General features: G+C 44.5%; 1 protein-coding gene across 4 annotated transcripts in view; it reads left to right on the top strand.

Annotated features, from left to right (window-relative positions):
- The window catches only part of Dgkg (diacylglycerol kinase gamma), a 189508-nt gene that overhangs the window by 10993 nt on the left and 153909 nt on the right, over window positions 1-24606 (top strand). For 3 of the 4 annotated variants that reach the window (XM_021636139.2, XM_021636137.2, XM_060370120.1), the window contains exon 2: window positions 23113-23415. In XM_021636139.2, coding sequence (XP_021491814.1) covers window positions 23349-23415 — 67 coding nt within the window. In that variant the 5' untranslated portion in view covers window positions 23113-23348. Of the gene's footprint in view, window positions 1-23112; window positions 23416-24606 lie in introns of those variants that run through there. The other variant, XM_060370121.1, reaches the window with a different exon arrangement.

Raw genomic sequence — 24606 nt, 5'->3', positions numbered from 1 at the left:
GTTGTCATAAATAGCTTTTAAACAGAAGTAAGTCAATATAAAGCTAGATATCCTATGTTTAATCTCAAAACTAGGAGGCAGAGCTAGAATCTTACAAGCAAGATTAAAAACTAAATAAGAAAATGGAGAGGAGACGCAAAAATAGAAAGCTGAAGATAAGACGATAAAAAGGGAGGTCAAACATACACATTATCACATTAAAAGTGGATGATTTAATTATTTCTATTAAAAGACAAAGATCTTGGAAAGGTCCCTATTCTAAATATATTGCTGTTTTATACAAACTGGGACAGAAAAGAGGAAGGAGAGAAAAGAAACCAGGTATACCAAGAAAAAGAAAACACAAATGAAAGGGGCGATATTAATACTAAGCAATACAGAATTCAATATGGAAAACAGAAATATCATATTCATAGGTATTTTTATTCTGAGTAGCAAGTATTAAAAAATAATTTGGGCAAACACAATTGCAAAAGGCAGTCTTAACATTCCTTCATCAGTCCCCAACAAATTGAGTCATCAAAGTAAATAAGCACATAAAGAATTTTAAGGATCTGGCGATCTCATAAAGCGGAGTCACGCGGGGTTTACATTAAAAATGAACATGTATGTCTATGAAATGGTTATGAAATGTTAAGATATTTTTATCTCCTCACTCGAGAGGTCAAGCATTCCGGAAAGTAGAATCTCTCTGGGAATGGGAAGGAAAGAAAAATGAAATGCGGTGCCCCAGGGTGATGTGGTCTTGGGACTCTGTGGGTCTGAGCCTTGCGAACTTTCCCGTTCTCCATCTAGCACACGTGGGGACTGAGTGCGGAGACTCTTTCCCTGACAAAAGGGCCTCCTTCAAGAGCCAGTAAAAGTAAAACACAGGCGCTGAGGGGAAAGAGAAATGAGGTCCGAGAATTAGTACAGAGCATGCAAACGGGCTACTCTAGCTGGGCCCTAATGGAACAGCGTTAAAGACGGGAATCCTGATGGAGGGGCCAGAAGGCACGGCTTCTATCAATAGGAAGAGATAAAAAATACGCCTGGTGTCCAGAGATGTGGGTGCAGTAGGGAAGGACACCAAGGAATGCAGAGAGTAACTGAAGCCTGAGCCACTGTAACAAAAACTTTTGAAACAAAAACATGAGCCGCAACATCTTAAGGTTTTGAAGTGTTCGTTTGTGTGTGCCGTGCTGGGAATCCCAGCCCGGGCTTTGCCCTCGCTGGGTAGATGAGCATTCATCGGAGCTCAGCTTCTCACCTGTTAAAGCCTGAAGTACCAGGGTTCCATGGTCGACGTGATGAAAATGAAATGTTCTGAGTTCCCGGGTTCAATTCGGAGTCATCTTCTCCTTGGCTTAAATACAGAAAGTAATAGCTGTAAAATTCATTCTAATATTGAAGTCCGTGTATTAATGAGTGGGGGGAGGCATGCTCCAGTGTTCGCATGGAGGGCAGGAGACAACTCTTGAGAGTAACTTCTTTCCCTCCAGCATGTGATCCGGGGGAGCAATTTGTAGGACTTTCCCCGCTCGTTCATTTTCCAAACCAAAGGGTCTAAGAAAGCATGTCCCATGCGTATAAAGAAAATAAGTAAGATTGAAAGTATTCAAAATGATAATGATAACAATAAGGAAAACGACGCCAAACGCCTCAATTATAATAACCACACTTTATTTGTTAAGAGTAATATTTTAGTGTATGTGCCACGCGTGTGTGTGTGTGTGTGCGTGCGTGCGTGCGTGCGTGCGTGCGTGCGTGTGTGTGTGTGTTTAGGTCAAAGGGTGTCTTCCTCTATCAATCTGACCTTAGTGTTAGAGACAGGCTCTCTGTCACCATTTTGTGATACTTGGTCCATGTCCACAGTATTTACATATAATTTTGTGGGAATTTATCTCCTTCCATCTTGACGACGAATTTAAGATTACAGTTTTCTCAGCTTTAGTTGTCTGGATTTTTGTTACTGTTTTGCAGAATGGCCCACGTTTCTGAGCAGCAGCCCCACGGGTCATCTTTATTGCGAGCAGTAGACCATACCATTCTTGTCATTTTTGCTCTAAAATTAACCAGCCAGCTTCCTAAGCTTCCCCCAGTTTTCAGCTTGTGGCGATGTGTTTAATCCGGTTCTGTTGGCTCATTTTATGCTCTGTTTTATGAAATACCTTTCAGGTCTAAGTTTGTGCCACCTGCCCACACAGCCCTTGGCTATGTGCCATCATCTTTCCTTTTCAGAAACGAAGCTGCAGGCTAGTCCTGTGGTATTTTTCATGAAGGACTAGTTCTTACTCTTCTGCATTGGAAGGAGTTTAATGCTTCACAGTTTTGGAGAAATTTAATGTGATTCCCTTCCAGAATCTTACAGTCAACACATCTTTGTAACAATAACAAAACAAAAGCAAGCAAAAACAAAAACAAAAAAAAAAGCTGCCTGGATTTAGAGTTCTGCTATCTACTAGAACCAGACTGTCTTTCTGGCCATCATGATCTGAGTGGAGCGGATTTTCTCCACAACTGTTCATACTGCTTTTGTTAGTGTATGCTCAGCCGGCTGGGCCCAAGGCAGAGGCAGTTCATCCTTTTAGACTTCTGCAGTCCATGTCAATAGAGCTGTGGAAAGACATATGTGATGCCTGCCTTCTGCTAGATGAGGCTTCTGGCGATGCCTACTTCAGTACCCTAAATCCCCATGTTCTAGGAGAGTCATGGAGAGGAGTGAACCCGTCAGTTCCTCCTTGTGGCATCACTCACTGTGGCGTCGCTCAAGTTCCTCAACTCACAAGACGCCCTCAGGAGTTCCACCCTTGGGTTCACAAATTCCAACCACAAACTAATTTGGGTCCAAAACTGTGTTACTATGAAGACAAATGAATAGTCCCTAGTGCTCTTTGGAACTATGCAGACTGTGTGTGTGTGTGTGTGTGTGTGAGAGAGAGAGAGAGAGAGAGAGAGAGAGAGAGAAGAGAGTGGGAATCTCCCATCTCATTTGTTTAACCAGTAGTTCTAGACAATGGGCAGATTCACTGTGCTCCAGCTCTCTGACCATCTTCATTAGGCTCTAGGCAAATGTACAGCCCATGCTCACCCAAGTCCTCCCTGCAATATCCCATTCAGTCACACATCCAGCAAGTGGTAAGTGACAGCCAAGGACCAACAGCTCCCTGATCCCTGAATCCCAAACATCAGCAGAAAGAATGGATAAAAACTCTACCCCATTTTCACATCCTTTAGTGTCTTTGGATGCTGAAGGTCGTAAACACTTGAGAAAAGAACCAGATGCAAATTGACAGTCAGCTTGGTTCTTGAGTTAGAAAAGCATTGAAACCTAGTGGCTTCGGAGAAGAGCAGTTACGAAGGCAGGAGGCTGATGCCAGCCAGCGGAGGATGCCCCAGGAGTAGATGATGCTATCACAGGCACAGAGCAAAGAGAAGGGAAGAAAGCTGAGGTGTGCTCTCACACAAACTGAGAGAACTGTTTTCTGGTTCTCTACTGAGATTTTGAAAGGAGGGTATTTACCAAGCCTAGTGAATGTGGAGTGACATTTCCATTGAAAAAGTCCTTTAATTGTGAAGGAAAATGTGGGCGGTGGTGGGGTAGATTTGAGAGTGGATTGACTTATTGATTTAGTTTGAAAAGTCCCACCTGGTAAATGGCTGCAGGCATGAACAAAGGCACATGATTCCCCCCAGCAACAGGGTGTCTTTCTGACCAACTCAAGTCAGCGTGTGATTTCACATTCTGATCAAAACAATGTCAGTCAATCAAAAAAAATGATTCTTTCCCTTTCTTCTTCTCGTGTGGGGCTGGTTTCTGTTGGCTATTTTTGCCTAGTTCAAAGTGGCTTGCCCACAGAGGCCAGTGCCTGCAGCTGGGTGGCAATTCATTAAATGCTTCTAGCCGGACGACTCACCCTGCTCATCTGTCATACCTCCATCGCCCCCCTCCAGCCCCCGCCCCTAACCTGTGAGCAGGCGTTCCACTATCAGCTCTCTGCTTTATTCGTCAGTTGCCTGTAAGCACAAAGGATAAATTTTATACTTTTTACAGCTTTGTCTCTTGTTCTTGAAATCATCCTCTCTCCTTCCCATTCTTTTCCTTAAACTGAAATCTACTGCCCTTCACCTTTAAAAAATCACATCTCTTCAACCCAAAGCCCTGTCCATTTGTGAGGGCACTCACGGCATCAGGGGATCTTGTGTGTTTCTCTGTATCTGATGAAGAAGGGAAAGATGTCACCATCTGCCGAGCCCCAGGTACCAGGCAAGGGCTAGGAAGTCTCTATTGTTTTTTCTTCATGCTTGTGTGTGAGAGCACAGATATACATATGCCGAGGTGTAGAGGTCAGAGGGCAACCTTGAGTGTGTCTTCCTTTCCCATGTTGTTTGAGGTGGGGTCTCTTGGTATTCATGACACGGTGTATTCCGGCCTATCTGACCACTAGCTTCCAGGAATTCTCCTGTCTCCACTCTCATCTTGTCATCAGAGTGCCGCGTCCAGCTTTACATTGGTTCTGGGGACTTGAGCTCAGATCCATGGGCTTACGGAGCAAGTTTTACCAGCTGAGCCATCCCCTCAACCTGTCTTTGTTCTCCTTAGTCCCACAGTGTAAGGTAATAGACTACTCTAGCCACACTCCCGATGAGGAAACATGGGTTTAAGATATTGAGACGCTGACTCATCCTTGTGGGCCTCAGGGCTGTGCTGTCTCCTGTTTCCTGGCAGATACTGCCTTACAACCCTAGCATGACATTGGTTCATCGGCCTCCACATCAGAGCCAGTCCAAGAGAATGGTTGAAGAAAGCATTTTGTGTCTCAGGTCCATCCATTCTGAGCACACACACTCCCCCACTGGACCCAGACACACGCTTCAATAAACTGGGCTCATTCATTTTAAAGATTTGGCAGAAATGGTATGTTGCATCATGATTTTAATCCCTGGAGGCAGAGGCAGGGAAATCTCTGAATTCAAAGCCAGCCTGATCTACAGAGCAAGTTCCAGGTTAGCCAGGGCTAGACAGAAAAATCCTGTCTCAAAAGACCAAAAACAAACAAACTCTAAAAAAACTAATTAGTCTGAACTGGAGACCCCATTAACTTTATTTTAATTGAAGCTGAAAATGTAAAAAAAAAAAAAAAAAAAAAGCATAAAGAAACTCTTCTTAGGCTCAATTTAGGAGTTTTGAAGGTTTGTTCTTGTTGTTTTAATTTTAAAGAAATGTTTAAAGGAGAGTTGTAGTCTTGAATGAATTTCTTAGAAAACGTGGAAGGTCAAAACATCCTACCTACCTGTATTTTCAGTGTTTTATTATTTACTCTTGTTTCTATTGAACTATAATTACGATCACTTCCTATTCCTCACTCCATCCCCTCCCTTGAAGAGGGGGAAAAATAATTCCTATCAGGTCCCACTTTCTGACAGAGAACTACAGGCAGCAAAGGACTTCGGAGAGAGGGAGAGCAAACCTCTCCCAGGGCCGAGCCCCCTAATTCATTTTTCCAATACAAAGTAGTCAGCCCTGGGACTGTGTACACGTGAACAATTTCCTGCCTCCAGCCCACGCATTTATGACAGTAAGCAAGTCTTGCCTGCTCTTATCAGTCAAGCATGTCTTGTGTTTTTGCACACCCCACTCGCTCCCCTTTCTCTGAACTCTTAGCACACACAGTTCAAATACTGCAGCTTCAGCAGAAGCAGTAAGGCATCCTCAACTGACTATGCACTCACCAAAGACTGATGTCATTCATATCTTGCCTTGCATCCCGCCGTTCCTACCAAGAGACTGGTAAACGCACAAGCGTAGTTGATTTTATAAACACTATGTCCGCCAAACTTTATGGGAAAGAATACGAAACACCGAAGGCAGAAGAGGGTTTCAAGTGGGGAAAAACATCCTAGGTGCTGCACAAAATAAAATCCTAATGGAGAAAAGCTGAAGAAGCAAGCCATCCATTGATTTAACCAGGCTGTGAACTCTTGCATGGTCCACAAGCAAATACACATTCTCAAACAATACTCATCAATTACAAGGGTCGTAATACATAGCTCATGTTACAACCCCACACATAATACACGTACTTACACCATTACTCCTAGGTACACCCAGGAACTGCCTAGGCGCCTACCTTCAATTGAGTGTTCTACATTTTCTCAAGAAATTTCCATTTCACCCAGTTTCCCAAAAGCAGTACTATAAAATTTCAGAGTATTCTTTCATATAATTTACCACATCTCCTATTTCTACTGATGTCTCCTGCTTCGTTGCTGACATTTCCGTCCTGAGTCCTTGTCCATGTTATCATCCTCCTTTTGTCTTTCTATCCCTTACTAAGCCAGGCTTATGGGTTTTGTTGTTGATGTTGTTTTTTTATTAAACAACACTGCCAAAAAAAAAAGTTTTTGGTTTAATTTACTTTCCAATTATTTTGTTTTTTATTTCTTTTTTAAGATGTATTTATTTTTATTTTATGTGCATTGATGTTTTACCTGTATATATGTCTGTGTAAGGGTGTTGGATTCCCTGGAAATGGAGTAACAGAATCCATATGAGCTGCCATGTGGGTGCTGGGAATTGAACCTGGGTCCTCTGGAAGAGCAGCCAGTGCTCTTAACAGCTGAGCTGTCTCTCCAGGTCCTTGTTTTCTATTTCTGAATCATTTATTTCTGACTTTATAACAGCCTTTTTAGTTTACTGAGATTGCTTTTGCATTCACTTTCCTCTGGTAGGTGTTGGAGGTGCGGCTCATTTTTTTTAAAGTGGGTGTTGTTTCATTGGATGGATGGGTGTGTGGGTGGACAGGTGAGGGCTGCTTAAGTGGTTGGTTGGTTCAGTGGATGGGTGGGTGGATGATTGAGGAGGGGGTGGGCGAGATTGGCTTTGACCTACCACATTTTCTAAGAACTTTGATCAAGGCCTTTAAGCATCACTGTAAGTTGCACACCTATTGAATCAATATATAATGCTCCCCAGTTTTTCTTTTCTTTTTAAGCAAGAACTTCCTCAAGAATGTGTGGAGGTCTCCCTTGGTTTCCGTATTGCTGAGATGAGAGGGATGCCCGATGCTTAGGTGGAGGTTGTCAGACAGACATGACACTCCTTTCACTGAGGAGTGCTCTTGGATGGGCTGGGGAGGTGATGGACTGAGTTTTTAAAGACAACAAAGCTTCCACAACAATTGACAGTGAAGTACTTGCTGCCAAAGAGCAAGGACCTGAGTTTGGATTCTATCGATCACATTTTTTTCAAATGCTACCTGTTATCCAGCTCTGAGGAAGTAAAGACAAGATGGTCCGTGGGACTTGCTGGCCACGCCGTCCATCTGAATTGTTGTACGCCAGACTCAGTGGGACATCTGCTCTCAAAGCAAAGTGGACAGTGAGCGTAAAATAACTTGGTGTTGACCTCTGGCCTTCATACACGTGTACACACACAGACACACACAGACACACACACACACACACACACACACACACACACACACACACACACAACAGAAGGGCTTGTCTAAGGCATTATTTCCAGTTCAGAAGAGGGTGTCCTGCCACACAGCTTTGTACCAGTCAGTAATTGCATGTGCACTGACTGATAAAGCGTGATCTTAGACAAGGAAGACCTCCCCTCCCCACGCCCCAGCTGAAGTGATTGCTAAAAAGGCAGGCAGAGAACTGGCCTGCCAAAGGCTCCCTGAGCAAGATGGGGAGCAAATCTTTCTTTCCCAAAGAAAGAAGTCAGAACAGTTGCCACCTACTGAGACTATTTATAGTTGGTTTTGTTTTTGTTTTTAGTATTTTGGTTTTTTAAGACAGAGGGGTTTTTTTTGTTTTGTTTTTTCAATTAATTACAGTTTATTTACTTTGTATCCCAGCTGTAGCCCCCTCCCTCATTCCCTCCCAATCCCACCCTTCCTCTTCTCCTCCCACGCCCCTCCCCAATTCCACTGATTGGGTAGGTCCTCCTCCCCTTCCATCTGATCCTAGTCTATCAGGTATCATCAGGACTGGCTGTATTGTCTTCCTCTGTGGCCTGGTAAGACTTCACCCCCTCAGGGAGAGGTGATAAAAAAGCAGGCCAATCAATTCATGTCAGAGAAAGTCCCTGTTCCTATTATTGGGGAACCCACTTGGACAGAGCTGCCATGGGCTACATTTGTGCAGGGGTTCTAGATTATCTCCATGAATGATCCTTGATTGGAGTATCAGGATCAGAAAAGATCCCTGTGCCCAGATTTTTTTTTTTTCTCTCCTTGTGTAGCTCCTGCCCCTCCAGGTCTTTCTATCTCCCCCTTCTTTCATAAGATTTCCTGCACTCTGCCCAAAGTCTGGCTATGAGTCTCAGCCTCTACTTTGATAGTCTTTCAGAGTCCCTCTGTGGCAGGCTCCTGTCCTATTCCCTATTTTCTCCCTCTTCCGATGTCCATCCTATTTGCCTTTCTGAATGAGGATTAATCATCTTACCCAGGGTCCTCCTTCTTGATTAGCTTCTTTAAGTGTACAGATCTTAGTATGATTATCCTATACTATATGTCTAATATCCACTTATAAGTGAGTATATATACCATGTGTGTCTTTTTGCTTCTGGGATACCTCATTCAGGATGATCTTTTCTAGCTCCCACCATTTGCCTGAAATTTTCATGATTTCCTTGTTTTTGATTGCTGAGTAGTATTCCATTGTGTAAATGTACCAAAATTTCTGTATCCATTCCTCAACTAACATCTGGGTTGTTTCCAGCTTCTGTCTATTACAAATAAAGCTGCTATGAACATGGTTGAACAAATATCCTTGTTGTATACTCGAGCATCTTTTGGATATATACCTAGGAGTGGTATAGCTGGGTCTTGAGGAAGCACTATTCCCAATTGTCTGAGAAAGCACCAGATTGATTTCCAAAGTGGTTGTACAAGTTTACATTCCCACCAGCAATGGAGGAGGGTTCCCCATTCTCCACAGCCTCTCCAGAATGTGTTGTCACTTGAGTTTTTGGTCTTAGCCATTCTTATGGGTATAAGGTGAAATCTTAGGGTCATTTTGATTTGCATTTCCCTGATGACTAAGGAGGCTGAACATTTCTTTAAGTGTTTTTCTGCCATTCTATATTGCTCTATTGAGAATTCTGTTTAGCTCTGTACCCCATTTTTTAATTGGATTACTTGATTTGTCACTGTTTAACTTCTTGAGTTCTTTATATATTCTGGATAATAGACCTCGAGACAGGGTTTTTTTTAATGCACTGCTCACTGTCCTGGAACTCGTTCTATAGACCAAGCTGGCCTTGAGCTCAGACATACACCTGCCTCTGCCTCCCGAGTGTTGGATTAAAGGCGTGTGCCACCACCACCCAGCTTACAGTTTAATATTTTAACTAACTTTTTTTCCTATTTATGTAGAATTTTATTTAATTAAAATTTTTTACATTAATTACATTTTTTTTCACTTTGTATCCTAGCTGTAGCCCCCTCCCTCATTCCCTCCCAAACCCTCCCTCCCTCCTTCATCTTTTCCCATGACCCTCTCCAAGTCCAGTTAAAGGGGAGGTCCTCATTCCATTCCATCTGACCCTAGCTTATCAGGTCCCATCAGGACTGACTGCAATGTCCTCCTTTGTGGCTTGGCAAGGCTCAGGGGAGGGGGGTCAAAGAGCCAGCCACTGAGTTCCTGTCAGAGACAGTCCCTGTTCTCCTTACTAGGGAACCCACTTGGATACTGAGCTGCCATGGGCTACATCTGAGCAGGGGTTCTAGGTTATATCCATGAATGGACCTTGGTTGGAATATCAGTCTTAAAAAAAAAAAAAAAAACTGTGCCCAGATGAGAAACACACATGGTATATATTCACTTATAAGTGGAAGTGGATACTAGACATATGATATAGGACAATCATACTAAAATCTCTAACTTTTGATTGTCATCTTGATATATATATATATATATATGGCATCCCCCCCATGCATTTTAACAAATCTTTAAAGCATGCTTTTCAGTGCTGTCAGGGCGTTTAATTTTCACATAATTAACAAAACATACTCTGCAACCTCAGATGCCATACTTTCGATTGTTGGGATTTTTGGTACTTGTAAGCAACGCTGCTGCAAATATCCTTTCTGTGAAGCAGAGGTGGAGCTGCTACTGTCACCACACACTTCAAGATAAGCCCACAGAATTAAATTTGGTGAAAATGTATCTTTGGGACTATAGCTCACTGTGCTATTTGGCCAATTGACCTCCACATCAGCAGTAGTACTTTACATTCTTGTCAACAAAGCTGATTGCCTATTATTTAATCGTTACAATTGGCTGGGTGGCGTCAGTATCTTGCAGTGTCTCTGTTAAATGAAGTATAGTTTAAATGACTATAAAACTGAATGGCCTTCCCAGCCGAAGATGGTGGCGTCAACACCGCGTCTAACATTCCAGAAGGAGAGCGAAGGTGCTGTTGAAAGCTGTTTTTAAAGATTATTTATTTCATTCTCTGCCACTACCAAACGAGGAACTTGAAGCCTAGAGAATGGAAGTAAGCTGCTCAAATCCTAAAAATTAGACCCAAAAGCTCCAAGCCGCACTACAGCGCCCTCTGTAGGTGGGAGGTGAATGTGTTCTTCCTTCCCACGCTGTGGTTTTGATATTGGGAAGGGGTTGGTGAATCCCCTGGGAAGCATTTTATTATTATTATTATTATTATTATTATTATTATTATTATTATTATTATTTTGTACTTCATTCCAATGGCAATATTTAAAATTCTAATTCTATTTCTAACTTCCATTTTCTTGATGGCAGTCTCAATGTCATGTGACTTCAGTGCCCTGTTATTTTGTTGGTGGTGGTGGTGTTAAATGACATAGTGGCAAAGAGCAACCCCCGGTGTCAGACCTCATGGACTTTAGAGTCTTGGATCGGTTAACAGCTGCATGACCTAAAGCGGCACTTTAACAGCTGTGCTTTAGTTTTACCATCTTTTTACTTGTTTTGGATTTTGTTTTCTGAGGTAAGGTCTCATTGTTTTAACCCGGGCCAGCCTGTTGATCACTATGGGGCCGAGGCTGGCCTTGGACATGATTTTCCTGTTTCAGTTTTCTGTTTTATAAATCCTGTTGGGATTATAAAGTGGCAGCAATCCTGGATTCTAGGTACCTTTGGGTGTCTAGGCTGAGCCGTACAAGGACCTAATGTCCTGAGAGAGAAAGGAAGGTGGAGCGGCCCTGAGTTTTCTTGTCCATGGTGCTGAACCATCCCTGCACGAGTGTCCTTTAAGACGCTGTTGGTTCTACCAAGCCACGGGGAGAAGAAACAGCTAGCCTCTTGTAAACAAACTCTTGGGCTTCTGCAGTGTGCCAGAAGATCCCTCCCCAGGCCCTCACTGTCTAAGGAAGCCATTCACAACCTTTCGAGGTCTGAGAACCAGTAGAGACACTGTGAGACAGGAGCTGCTTTTTCGTCCAGGCAAAAGTGGGTTTGAACCTTGCCGCCTACAAGGTAAAGCGCCGAGGCAAAGCTTACCTGAGAAGATTGCCTTGAAAATATTCATACAGATTCAGTAGATAGACTACATAAATGGCCGCTGTTTGTCTCCAGCCATGTGAGGAATTGAAAATAGAAGGGGGCAGAGCGGAGGTGGGGGAGAGCACAGGGTGTCCACAAAATGGAGAGTGGTAATGGACCAGCTGCAAATGTGTCCTAATCCGTGGAGCTCCGGATTAGGGTGTTCCAGGGTGCCTGCTGCCACCTCCACACTGCCTGCTGCTTTTACAGCCCCACCTCCTTCCCTGCCTACTCAAGCCTCCTGTGTGCTCGAGGCTCGAGGCTCGTGGCTTTTTTTGGTGTCTCTTCCTCAGCAGTTCTGTGCTGCCAATGCTGACGGAGCTGCCGTTTCTCTCACCTTCTGGGGACTCTTCGATTGTTTCTTATGCATTCGCTTTGGAGTAAGAAATTACTATCATCTATCCTGTGTCCTCCCTAGATGACTTATTTCTCACAAAGCATCACAGAAGGAGTCTTAAAAACAAATGCAGGGTGGGAGAAATGGGGCATTTCTATAGGGAACACAAGTCATGGCGAGAATTTTAGAAGCATGGCAGAATGACAGGGTTCTCGACATTAGAAGCCCTGGATTCACAGTACTGTTCTCCTCCCTCGAGGAAGCATGACTGACACGGGAGACCTAGACCCACTCTGTGCAGGGGCCTTGTGAGAAATCCCATCTCCAGGAACCTCTGCTTTTTCCTCTTAGCCCTGCCCCTTGCGACAGTAGAAAGCAGTGCCTACAGACTGGCGCGTTGCTGAGACACTGAACTTCTCAAGGCCTTTAACTTCCACTAATTCTTGAACTTCTTGAACTAATTCTTGAATTCTTGGACTAATTCTAATTAACTTCCACTAATTCTTGAACTTCTCAAGGCCTTTAACTTCCACTAATTCTTTCCCAGCTGCCCCTCCACCCTACAGTTGGACCTCCCCCCCCCCCCCGTTCTCATCATTTTCCTGTAGTGCCCCCCACACGTTGAAGCTGAGTGAACATCCCCCCCAGGGTTTTCCCTGACTAGGGCAAGAGCAAAAGCTTGTTGGCATGTCATGCTTTGCCCACAAAACTCCTGCGTATTTTGTGTTCTGCTCCATTTCTGTGTTCATGGGTGATATAGGCTCCCGCTTTATTGACAGCAGCCTTTTGGGAGCATGCTGTGGTTTTGCCTCTGGTCTACGTTTCTTTTTAGAGATGAGGTTGCTGGATCTCTGAACGTGGCTTTATTGATGGCATCCGCACCTTGCCCGCGGCCTGCTGCTTGGATACCCAAAGCTTATTCAGCCAGGGGTGTAAAAGGAGAGATGATGAAACTAAACAGGCTGAGGTTCAAAACCAGTCCTGTCGCTTCCTGGTGGGCCTGCCTTCACAGCTCTAAAACAGACCTAAAAATAGCATTTTTACAAGGCTTGGTGAATATTACAGGTGGAATGAGAAAGGTAGCAGGTGAGCAGTAGGCGCTGAGCGGGGGCTGCTGCTATTGTCGTTTGTTGTTAAAATGGTTTGTTGAACAGGTACACAAACGAATGAATTAATAACCAGCTGTGATGCCTCTGGTCTACAAACACTTCCAAAGGTAGCTCCTGGAGTAGTAGTCCACCCAACCCCCCCCCACCCTGGTCTGGAGACCATCCCACCCCGAGGCTCCCACCCTTCCCCTGGGCAACTTGGTTCAGGCTGACAGGTTCATGTTTCCTTGACTAAGAGATGCCACATTTGCTTTGATGCCACAAATGGAATACAATATACTCTTCAAATGGAAGGAGTCCCCTCTGGATTTTTGTGAGTAGCATGTAAAATTTCAGTGTTTGTGTGTGTGTGTGTTCCATGCTGGTGCTCTACTAAATGAATTCTTGGATATTACTCATATTTGTTACTCATGAACTCAAATTAGCTCGTTAACTAAGTTCCCTGGTGGCTCTAATTCAATTATCTCTGAAATTAAGCTGTGTCTAAAGGCTCCAGATCTCCTGCCCCTGCAGTGACAGATGCCTTGAACCCTGTGACCTGGGGAAGACTACACCGGCATCATTTCAGTGTCAGTTCTGTTTCGAGCTGTTTGTGGGTTTTAGCTCTTCTTATGGTTGCTTTTATATTAGGAATTAGAGTTTGTTTGATTTCATAGCTATCATTTAGTCAGTGAAGGTGACTCAATTAATCCTACTGAATGTAGTGACATTTGCATCAAAGCTATTTTGGGCCTATGATTTTTTTCCAGTTACTAGTTTTAAGACACAAACTAGTTGCCATTTTAGATCAGCCATGCAAATCCATGCCGAGAAGATATATGTGAAGTTTGTACCCAGGAGTGCTTGTAGAGCTGTTTGGTTATCTGTGGCTGTGTACCTAACTACTCCAAAACCTAGGGGCTCAACAATCACTGTATTAATCTACATAATTATAGGCACTGAGAGTGCAGACAGGGGTTAGCAGGAAACCGTTGTCTTTGTTTCATGTGGTTCTTGCTAAAGCGATAAAATCCAAGATGGCGTCTTGCTTGGCATGCGCAACACCATGGCTAAGATGGCTATTGAGACTCAGTGAATAGTTTGACTGGGGTTTTCAGATTTCATCATCATCTGGGTTTCTTGGCTTCTGTGTAATGGTAAGCCTCACTCTGTCCTCCCCTGTGGTGTCTATGAACTATTTCCAACACTGTATGGCTCAACTTCTTCATGGCTTGGTAATCTCAGTAAGACAAAAATGAAAGGCTTCAACAAAAAAGCTGAAGCCAAAGCTTCCACTTGACAGCACTGCATCTCTGTGGCTAAAGTGGGTCACAGGGCACAGTTTAGACTTCAGTGAAATGAATTTTAAAAGGCTCTAAAATATCAGGAAGAGTGGTTAGTCAGGTACACCGATATAACAGACAATAGACTATAGTGGTAATTCATTGGTGAATCAAACAACTTAACTACTTATCTTGATACACACAATGTAACTGCCTTGATACATACATCAAGTCAAGCATAACAAATAACTAAGTGATGCTTGCAAGCTTATAGCCTTGATAGCTTATAAGTTTATAGGTCATTATTTTAATATAAAATCTTATCAGTGCAGATTTTTATAATAAGATCAGCAACTCCTAAATGAAATTACAAACAATTTTACTTCAGCTTGTGTCTTCTTTTCCCTTCAGTTATTTATTATTCTGCTCTCTCTACAGAGATAGGCAAATAAATATGGTAAGATCTTTTGTTCCATTCAAATCTTCTCATTAAAAAAAAAAAAAAGAGGTTGAGAATCACTTTTTAAATGGTCAGACTATGAAACTCCATAGATCTTGAAGCCAGAGCTTGAAATGAACAGGCAAATTTTTTTCTTCCCTGAAGGAAAAGAGATATTTGGTTAAGTTCATCCAGTGTGGTAAGCACTGCAGTGGAAAAAAATCCCAGGACTGTTGAAGGGCAAAAGATGCTCTCCTTACCTTGGGCTGAATATTTGAAGGAGCCTTCCTAGAGTAGGTACTTGAACTGAATGGCTAATATGCTAGCTAGTTTTTATGGCAACTTGACTGGAGCTGTAGTCATTTTGGAAGACGGGAGTTCAGTTGAGAAAATGTCCCTACCAGATCAGTCTGTGGACAAGCTTGCGGGGCATTTTCTTGCTAGGTGAACAACGTGAGAGGGCCAGCTCACCGTAGGAGTGCCATCCCCGGGCTCATGGTCCTGCGGTCTACACGAAAGCAGGCTGAGGAAACCGTGGGAGTGAGCCAATAAGCAGCACTCCTCCATGGTCTCTGCATCAGCTCCTCCTACCGGGTTCCTGCCTCGAGCCCCTTCCCTGACTTCCCTGGATGAAGGCCTACAAGCTATAAAATAAAATAAACCCTTACCTCGTCAGGTTGATTTCCATCATGGTGTTTTATCACAGCAATAAAAAAAAAAATCTAACCAAGACAGCCATGAAGGAGTCAAGGCTGAAGAAGGAGAAGCAGGATTGAAGCTAAAATGGAGGCAGTCATCAAAATGTGACCTTGTCCAGAGTCTGAGAAGAGAGAAAAATCTTTATCTCCCTAAAAATCTTCTTTTTTTCCCCTTTTAAAAATGGGCTCATTATGGCTTCATTACAAGTCATCAGATGCATATAAGGAAGCTCGCCCAAAGCGATGGTATCTTCATTCACTGATGTTTTCCAGAGAGTGAAAGGGAGATGAAGAGGTGTTTGTTCCTGAGTAATTGGCTATGGCTGATTCATTCAAATGAATAGAGGGACCTGGGGTGCAATTCAATACATGTTAAATTGCCGTCTCCTTTTGACTTATAAATCCCATGCTGACATCTGTACAGAACAAACAGAGTTTGAACCAGTATACAAAACTGCAGAGCTAGAACATGTGTTAGAAATCATTATTTCCACACCCTCATTTTTATAGACAAGGAAACCGAGGCCCAGGGAACTGAAACAATTGCTCAAAGTGGCATAGCTTCAATGACACAAAATATTACTCCCATCCAAGCCAGACAATATCCAATCTTAGCTTTATTTAGAAAATCCTACTAAATCTTATTCTGCAGAGAAAGACCGTTTACACAGAAAAACAGCCTCGATGATAAATGATTGGGCTGGTGCCGGGAGAGGAATGAGGACTTATGGAGAAAAAGCAACCCATTATGAATTAGTTGTTGTCTGTCAAAGAGCAGAAGGCATGGGGGAGGGAGAGGAGGGGAGCACTGTGAGGGATCCATCCCAGAGGAAAGCAATGGCGCAGGCCCTAACTTGTCTAATAGAAATGAGGCACAAACAGAAAAGCCCCTTCTACTGCATAGCAAGGTTCTGAGCCATGGCGGAACAACAATGGCGGAACAATAGCCAGAAGGCCAACACTTGTTATTGCAACAAAGATGCCTTCATTTCATTCAGGGCTTTGGCTCTTGCAGGACATTCTGAACCTTGAGCCTCCTTTACTCCTCCCAATTCTGTGTGTGTGTGTGTGTGTGTGTGTGTGTGTGTGTATACCACTACGCATAGAACCTGGGTGGTGATTAGCTCTTTGGCTGTATCTCCACACAGGCCGATGAACCCCTACGATTTTAAAACACACTGTTCCATGGAACACAAGAGGGAGAGCTGGGAAATGGGCTGAGCAAGCTTCAGAACAGTCTTGGCCTTTTAAAATGGGACTGGACAGACAAGTATTGACTTGCTGTGGGGAGGACATTACACGGGGCATTCCAAGTAAAACAAAGAAAGGCCTGACCTGTCGGTCCACTAACCTGTGTTTAAGAGGTGCTATTGTGCACCTGGCATTTTGCTAGTGCAGGAAGTAACAGGAGGTGAATTTGACTGGAACACACAGATGGAAAGAACAGAAAGCTGCTCCCATGGGTTCCATGACCTTCGCGAACTCAAATGCTGTCCTTCTGTTTCAGAATCAGATGGTGCTCTCTGAGGAGTTTCAGGCCAGGCTATACTGAAGTGTTTCGGTCACATAGGTCCTACATGGGGAAGCTAGCTGTGAAAAGATTTGGGGTGATTCACTGTCACATGCAAACTACAATCTATAATGCCCTGGCCAATCTTTGTGTCAGAAAGGGAAATGAGACGCCTCTGCATTTGCTCTCTTGTGCGAAAATGAAACCCACAAAAAAATAAATAAATAAATGAGTAGGAACATTTGGGAGCAGGTGGAAACTGGATGAGGAAGAGGAGGAGTGGAAGCAGAATAAACGGAGTTGAGGTGCCAGGCTTCTCCAGGGAAGCTTTACATGCAGCGCGGCCCTTGGAGCCCACCCAGAGAAGATTCCATGGGGAAGAAACCCTCCATGGCAGAGACAACAGAAAGCAATGGGAACAGAACAGATTTGGTCAGAGCCTCTTTGGAAAATAGTGTTTGTGAGATCTGTTTGGTTAAAAAGAAAAGAACTATAGACAAATCATGAACCCTGTTTTCCACAGAGGTGTGGCCTAGCAATTCTAAAAGGATTACCTCTGTGTTTTAGAACTTAACAAATTAATATATTTTTAGATCGTGGGAGCAAATCCTGTTGGGAAAAGTTTTAAAATCTTGGATGAAAGAAAGCTGAAAAGAAAAGGATAGTGTGGGACTAGAGTTGGAGGTCTCAGTGCGAGCACTGGTGATAGACAGGCAGAGAGTGTCTTCCTTAGAGTTTCTGTTGCTGTGATAAACCACCATGACCAAAGTAACTTGAGAAGAAAAGGATTTATTTCATCTTATCACTCTCAAGTCATGCCCATGACTTCAGTTCCAGGGGAATCCAACACCCTCTTTGGGACTCCCTGAGCTCTGAATGTGTGAGTATACAGACATACATGCAGGCAAAATATTCATACACATAAAATCAGATTAAATTAAGATTTAAAAAAAAAATCACACGAATGGCCCTGACAGAGTCTTGCTTCCTTCTGAAACTTCGCAAGCGGGGCCTCAATCATCTTTATCTCTTTCCACGGTCCTGTCTTCCAAGATCCCCCGCTGACCCATGAAGCCCTGAACACTCAGTGGCTTCTCCAGCTTGAAGTTTCAAACTTCTCCCCCTGTCTTGCCAAAAACAAATGGTCAGGCCTGTCACAGAAATACCCCGTAAATCTGGTACCAACTTCTGTCTTAGTCGGTTTTTCTAATGCTGCGATAAAACACCATGACCAAAAGCAACATGGGGAGGAAAAGGTTTATTCATCGTACAACTCTTAGGCCGCACCCCATCACTGAGGAAAGTCAGGGCACAGACTCAAGGCAGAAACTGACGCAGATGTGGAGGAGAGCTGCTTACTGGCTTGCTCCTCGTGGCTTCCTCAGCCTTACACAGCCTAGGACCATTCACTTAGGGGCAGTCAAGCCTGCAATGGGCTGAGCCCTCCTACATCAGTTCTTAATCGAGAAAATCCCCCACAGGCCATTCTGGTGGTGACATTTTCTCAGAGATTTTCTTTCCATGTAACTTGTTGATTTGAAAACACTAACCAGGACAGACAGACAGACAAATGGATTTGCTGGCTCTGTCTTTGTTACACCTCTCTTTGATGTAACAAACCTCAAAGAACGTATTTACTGTCCAAACCTTGCTTTCAGATATCCTCCACTTAAAGGAATCAGGGCTCTTTGGAGAATTAGGGCTGATGAAACCAAGATGAACCAGAAAAGTTTATAGCACCAGAAGCTAAAATCGTTCTCAAGGAATGCAGATATATGCTGAAAAACAGGAACCATATGTAATGAGCTCCCCACTGCTCAAATCTGGGAAAATTTGAGAATCCAAACAAATAAAGACAGCAGTGTTTTATAACCCACAGAGTGAAATAAGTGCCTGTAACTATAATTAAAAGTTTAATTTTCTAATTCATTTATACTTAATATATAATTACTGCTTACACAAATGTGTTTATAAATTACCTTTATTCATGCTAATGTATACTGTATATTATATGTTACTATGTAATATATGCAAATACTGTATGAACTGATATAAATCACTTGTACATCTGCTACTAGATACAGTGACATAAGTAAAGCGTTGGGGAAAGTTCTTCCTACTATAGGCTGGCGGTTAATATAAAACGAATGATTTTTTTAAAGTCATTATCATCATAGTCATCTAGCCAAGACTCATCAGCGGGTGCTAAAACCAGCGTATAAAACTTTGATGGGCGGTTACAAGATTACAATAACCGGGAGCAGGGCGGGATCAAGTTCGGAAAGCTGAGGCACCCTAGAAACCTTCCCCCCCCCCCCCGCTGTCAGCTGATCCTCACACCATGTCGCGAAGGGCTGCATCTGCAACCAGGTGAAAAGCTTTTTGTAGTTTTCTGTTTTTATTTATTCATTGACAATTTCGCACAGCTACAGGATGCATTTTGACAACGTTATCTTGTCTTGTCTCTTCCTGCGCCCTCTGGAGCCCTGCAACTCAGCAAATCTCTCCCTCCCTTTCATGACTTTTTTTTTAATGACTTTTTTTTTCTTTTTTTTTTTTTTAAAGAATGAGCATAGATGGAGGGTTATTTACCAGAGCAAAACAAACTTATCAGGAGAAACACCAGTGAAGAAAATGACTCTCCCTCCTCACCCCAGGAGCCATTAACTGCCAGTAGCTCCTTCAGCCAGCTCTAATTTATGGGAACAAACATAAATATTTAGAAGGCAGTTTGACAACATGCTAATTTAACGAAACAATAGCAGTAGACTCCTCAGTAGATGTGACCTCCCCAGCCATGAGATTTTGACCAGGTTTATAGTCCTGAGCATGAATTCTTTCTTGTGGAGCAAGCCTGAAATCCAATCAGAAAGTGGTTCGTTTCCAACACTGTAGTTTCGCCGTTGTCGCACCATTGGGCACATTTTGCCTCACGTAGTGTTTGTGTAGTCCACAAGGAGGTGAAACTTGGGGAGACAATTCTCCCATAGGGGCCTGCATTGCACCTTCTGGCCCTATGGGAGCTGGCCAGCAGAAAAGGTTCTAGGTTGATTTCTTTGTGTCCCGCAACCATGTGGCGACTTTAACAATAGGGTTCTACCACCTGGTTCCGGTTTGCAGTCAAGAGGAACTGCAACAGTCTAGATAGTTGGGGCGGGGGGGAACTTTTGTGGCTTCCCTGACCAGAAATGTATAAGGTGGAGGTGTCCCTCCCACCTGGCACCGGATTTTCTCTAATAACCTTTGACTTCTGGGAGCAGTATTATTCGCTATGAAAGATACCTACGTTCAAACTGCCTTTAATTTTTTTTTTACGTTTATTTGTGTTTAGTTATTGATTGTGTGCTCATGTGTGGGTGTTGGTAGGAGCCAGGAGGGTAGCTGTGCGTTGGTCCTTGCCTTCCAGCGTCAACTGGATCGGCAGCAAGTGCTGGTCATGTCACCAGCCCAACTGCCCCAAACGTTTAGACTGCCAGCGTTCACCCCGGCTTTCATAGCCCGTGTTGAGAACAGCCATTTTCTGTTGACTATCACTCCATTAGAGGCATTGTTCCGGAAGGGGGTATGTGTACTAACCCAATCATAACACCAAGTACGTTCTTTTCCCCCACTACTGTCCTCATTTTCAAAAGGAAAAAAAAAAAAAAAAGAAAACACTTCAAGACATGAGAAAATTGTCTAGAATAGAATAATCAGGGAGAGGCAGAGCCCACGCCAGATTGGGTTGTCTTCTGATTTTCAGTCACTGTTGGTTCTAACCCGCTGTGTGTCCCTTAGAAGTGTGTGCTTCTGAGGTGTGCAGAGTAATTAAGCCACAGAGATATTGCTTTGTTTTCTGTTTCGTGTCATCTGAGACAGGACTTTGCTATGGATAGCCCGGGCTAGCCTCACACTGGCACCCCTGCCTTAACCTCCACTTGTGGCTCATAGAGGCATTCTTAAATAGATGCGTGGGCGGACGTTGGGTTTCTCTTCACCCTGAAGCGCTTCGTTTCATTTTCCTCGTCTATTTCTAAATAAAGACAGCAACGCCGTTGCGTGTCGCTTAATTATGGGGACTGGTTCCGAGAACTCGGACCTTAAACGGTTTCACCATTGTGCAGACATTACATAGTACACAGACACAGGGCTGGATGGTGCGGGCCAGTTGCTTAAGTAGCCTCTCCAGGAGTAGCCATTAATGACCTCTATTGACAGGGTATGGTGCGCTATGCGTGACTGTGTAGGCTAGGCTTTCGTATGACTGACAGCGTGCCAGCTTTTTTTTTTTTTTTACACAGTCTTTACTACAAATAAATGTGGACTGTATTGAGCTGGTGCACTAGGAGAGCTAGACTGTTACCGAGCCACAGGAATTTTTGAGTTCCACTACGATCCCTTGGGACCACTGCTGTATAGTCAACCCGTTGGAGCATGTGCACAAAAGTTCCTAATGTACATGCTCATATAGGGAGCAGGCTACGTCATGTGTGAAACGAGTGTCCATGAAGAGAGGCGGTGGTATTTGTTCAATCTCCTGGCATGTTTTTAAAAAAGACGTTGCTTGCTTTTGACCGAGCACTCATCAGGAACTAGATCACAGAGAACGAAGTCACCGAAAAAGATTCATGAATAGGCAATAGAACACACTGAAGAATTTCATTCAGGAGAGACGTGATCTGGCTGCTCGAGGGAATGAGCTCTCTGGAGGAAAGAGAGCAAAAGCTGATGGAGGGAGACCAGCAGGAGGAGATGGCCGAGCCTGGGTTCAGGGGAGGATTGTGTGAAAGAGAGGAGGGAACATGGGATGGACAGCCCAGCCCAGGATTGCTGCTGAACTTGACAGGAGGCTGGAGAGCTTATGCTGGGGGTCAGCGTGTGGGCCCAGTAGTGACTTTTCTGAATGATTGGAATACAGAGAAGAAGCAGGTGAAGGTGCTGGCAGGTGCTAAGGTCATTCAAGACATACAAGAGTCTCAGCGGGTGGTTGGAGAGTCCTAGCCGGATGCAGGATCTGAAGATCCAGAATAATCCGATCCAGACTGGGGAAAGGGCTCAGTGCTAGGGAGTCATGGAAGCTGTGCAGGAATGGCACTCTGTGGAGAATGGAGGCAGGTTAAGGAGAATAACCCATGCTTAGAAATGGCAGGGGAAGATGAAGGACACAGGGCAGGGACACTCAGGAAGACACAAGAGGTTCAAGGTGAGGGTTTCCTGCTGTACGGAAAAAGAGCAGAGCTGGGAAGGACTGGGAAGGACTCGCGGGTTTGGAACTTGTGACCTTAAGAAGAGCAGATGTTGAAAGTAAATCCAGACTGCCCATAGGTTAAGGAGGACACCGGCCTTCTTGGAAGAGCGATCGCTGTGAACGCTTCCAGAGAAGCAGCCAGCTCAGCCTGGCTACCTGCTCACACCACTGTCCTGTCTTATGGAGCTAGAGTCCCAGTCCCTTGGTCTAGTTCAGCCCTGCCAGCCACGACTGCCTACTGCCGTAGAGAATTCTATATGTGTCTCATGAAACACAACTTGGGTACGGTGAAGGCCCTTGTGTTTTCAGCATTATTTCATCCCATCCTAACCTGGGTCATTCTGTAAATGCTGGCCCTGGCCCACTATGCTCATTTTATCACTCCCAAAACCGATTTAATGAAACACACCATGATACAAAAGGTTCAAAGGAAAAGGCCTTAGTGTCCCAGCCCACCCCACTCCCTCTTTTTCCTAGCACTGTACCCCGAGGCTGTCAGGCTTACCTCAAAAAGCCTTTCAGTGGCTCTGAGAACTGCTCTTGAACTAGAGGCTGCTAGCCTAGGGCATATCTGAATGTCCACAGTGGCTGACCAGCGCAAAGGTAGAGCCATGTGGCGGGATTTGGACGTCAATGAGGGAGACAAGGCTCCCCTCTCAAATCAGCTGCATAGACTACAGGGAGCATCTGAAACCATCAAGGGCTATCTTCACCTTCTGGGAACCTAGCACCCCCGCTTGTGAAACACATTTCGGCTTCCTCAGCCGCTACCCCGTCACATCGACCAGTTTCCACCTGACGTTCAGGCAGACAATGGAGTGCCATGTGCTGGCTTCTGGTTTCTCTTCAGACACCCCTGAAGCTAGACCATACCCTCAAGAAACAACCAGTCATTGCCCTCTTTCAAAAGAGACCATGGTGGATTCTCTCTCTCTCTCTCTCTCTCTCTCTCTTTTTTTTAATCTTCCTGGCATCTCATTTATAATGGCTCTTCTGCTTTCACTCAGGAACTGCCAGGATTTCGTGGTTGGCCTGGAGTATGTTGCCCGAGGAGCAGCAGAAGTCTCCTGTCAGCTGCTGAAAGGTGCCCCCGGCTGTCGTCAGCACGGAGTGCTCTAGAAGGCTCCTGAAGGCCTGGTCCACCGCATCCCTGCAATGAGCCCGGTCCTGAGCCAGGCTTTGGCTTCTCCCTGGTGAGCAGAACTCTGTCCGTGGCCTCAAGGTGCTCGCACTCGGCTGAAAGATGAGTGAAGAACGATGGGTCTCTCTCTCACCAGAAGAATTTGATCAGCTCCAGAAATACTCTGAATGTAAGTGCTGCAATCCACAGATTGTAGGGTTGGCTTTCGTCTCTGCTAGGGACATGATTCCGGGAGGGCAGAGTTATCATATCATAGAGAATGAGGCCTGATGGCTACCGTTGATTTATAAACACAGAATTGGTGCCTTTGATAGACAGATACGATTACTCTTAGGCTCTTACAAATCATGCACACTCGCCACAGAATTTGGAGTACACACTGGAGAAAATAAGACGGGTTCTAAAGCCACCAGTGTGCTCAGCAAGCCCCTCAGAACTGCAGCTATGCTTCAGTGAATTCCGCCCCTTTCTTCCCAGGCCTGTGTTTTCCACCCAACAACACCATAAGTGTATCCTCAGGCCAACTGCCCCTTCAAGCGTAATGTTAAAGGGCAGCGTGTGCATAGAAAGCATGTTCCCTCGTCACTGACTTCAATCCATTCGTGTGTTTTGAAATCAGAAGCTGAATTCTTGACTTGTGCCTCTCTTCGGATTTTGTTCTGGAAAGGCCTGGGCTTTCAGGCAGGGCTCTATGTTCCCCTTTTCCTGTACCCAAAAACCCTTTCTGCCTCGGGTCACAGTAGTGCAGACATCCATGTTTACATACAGACACCCATGTCAGGAGCACGCCTAACCCTGAGTGGTGGTAGGAATCTGCATGAGCCGGAGGCAGAGCCCTGTATGACCACGGTCATCTGCACAGATCAGGAGCCCATGCCAAGTGCTCATTCTGCCTCCCGCCCCTGGGATGTCACAGCTCTCACCACCCCTGAGCTATAGCAGAAGGAGTGGAGTGGGGGCTGGGGGATGGCTTGGTTGGTCAGGTGCCTGCTGCCCAGCATGAGGACCTGAGTTTGGATGCCTAGCACCCAGTGTGAGAAAAAAAAAAAGTAAAAAGAAAATCCAGGTGCAGGTGCCTTCATCCCAGCACTGGGAAGAGAGAGACAGGAAGAGTTTTGGAATCTGCTGGCCAGCCAGTCTGGAAGAACCAGCAAGCTCCAGGTTGAGTGGCAGACTAAGATTCAAAGGAGATGTGGAGAGAGTGACTGAGGAAGACACTTGACATTGACCTCTGCCCTCTGTGTGTGTGTGTGTGTGTGTGTGTGTGTGTGTGTCCCAAATTTACCCCTTTATAAGGATACAGTGTTAATTAAACATCCCACACCAGCATGACCTCATCTTAACTGCTTATATCTGCAAT

Source organism: Meriones unguiculatus, chromosome 17 (assembly GCF_030254825.1).
Source record: "Meriones unguiculatus strain TT.TT164.6M chromosome 17, Bangor_MerUng_6.1, whole genome shotgun sequence".
Taxonomy (NCBI): domain Eukaryota; kingdom Metazoa; phylum Chordata; class Mammalia; order Rodentia; family Muridae; genus Meriones; species Meriones unguiculatus.
The sequence above is the reverse complement of the archived record's forward strand: the minus strand, read 5'-3'. Positions and strand labels throughout refer to the sequence as shown.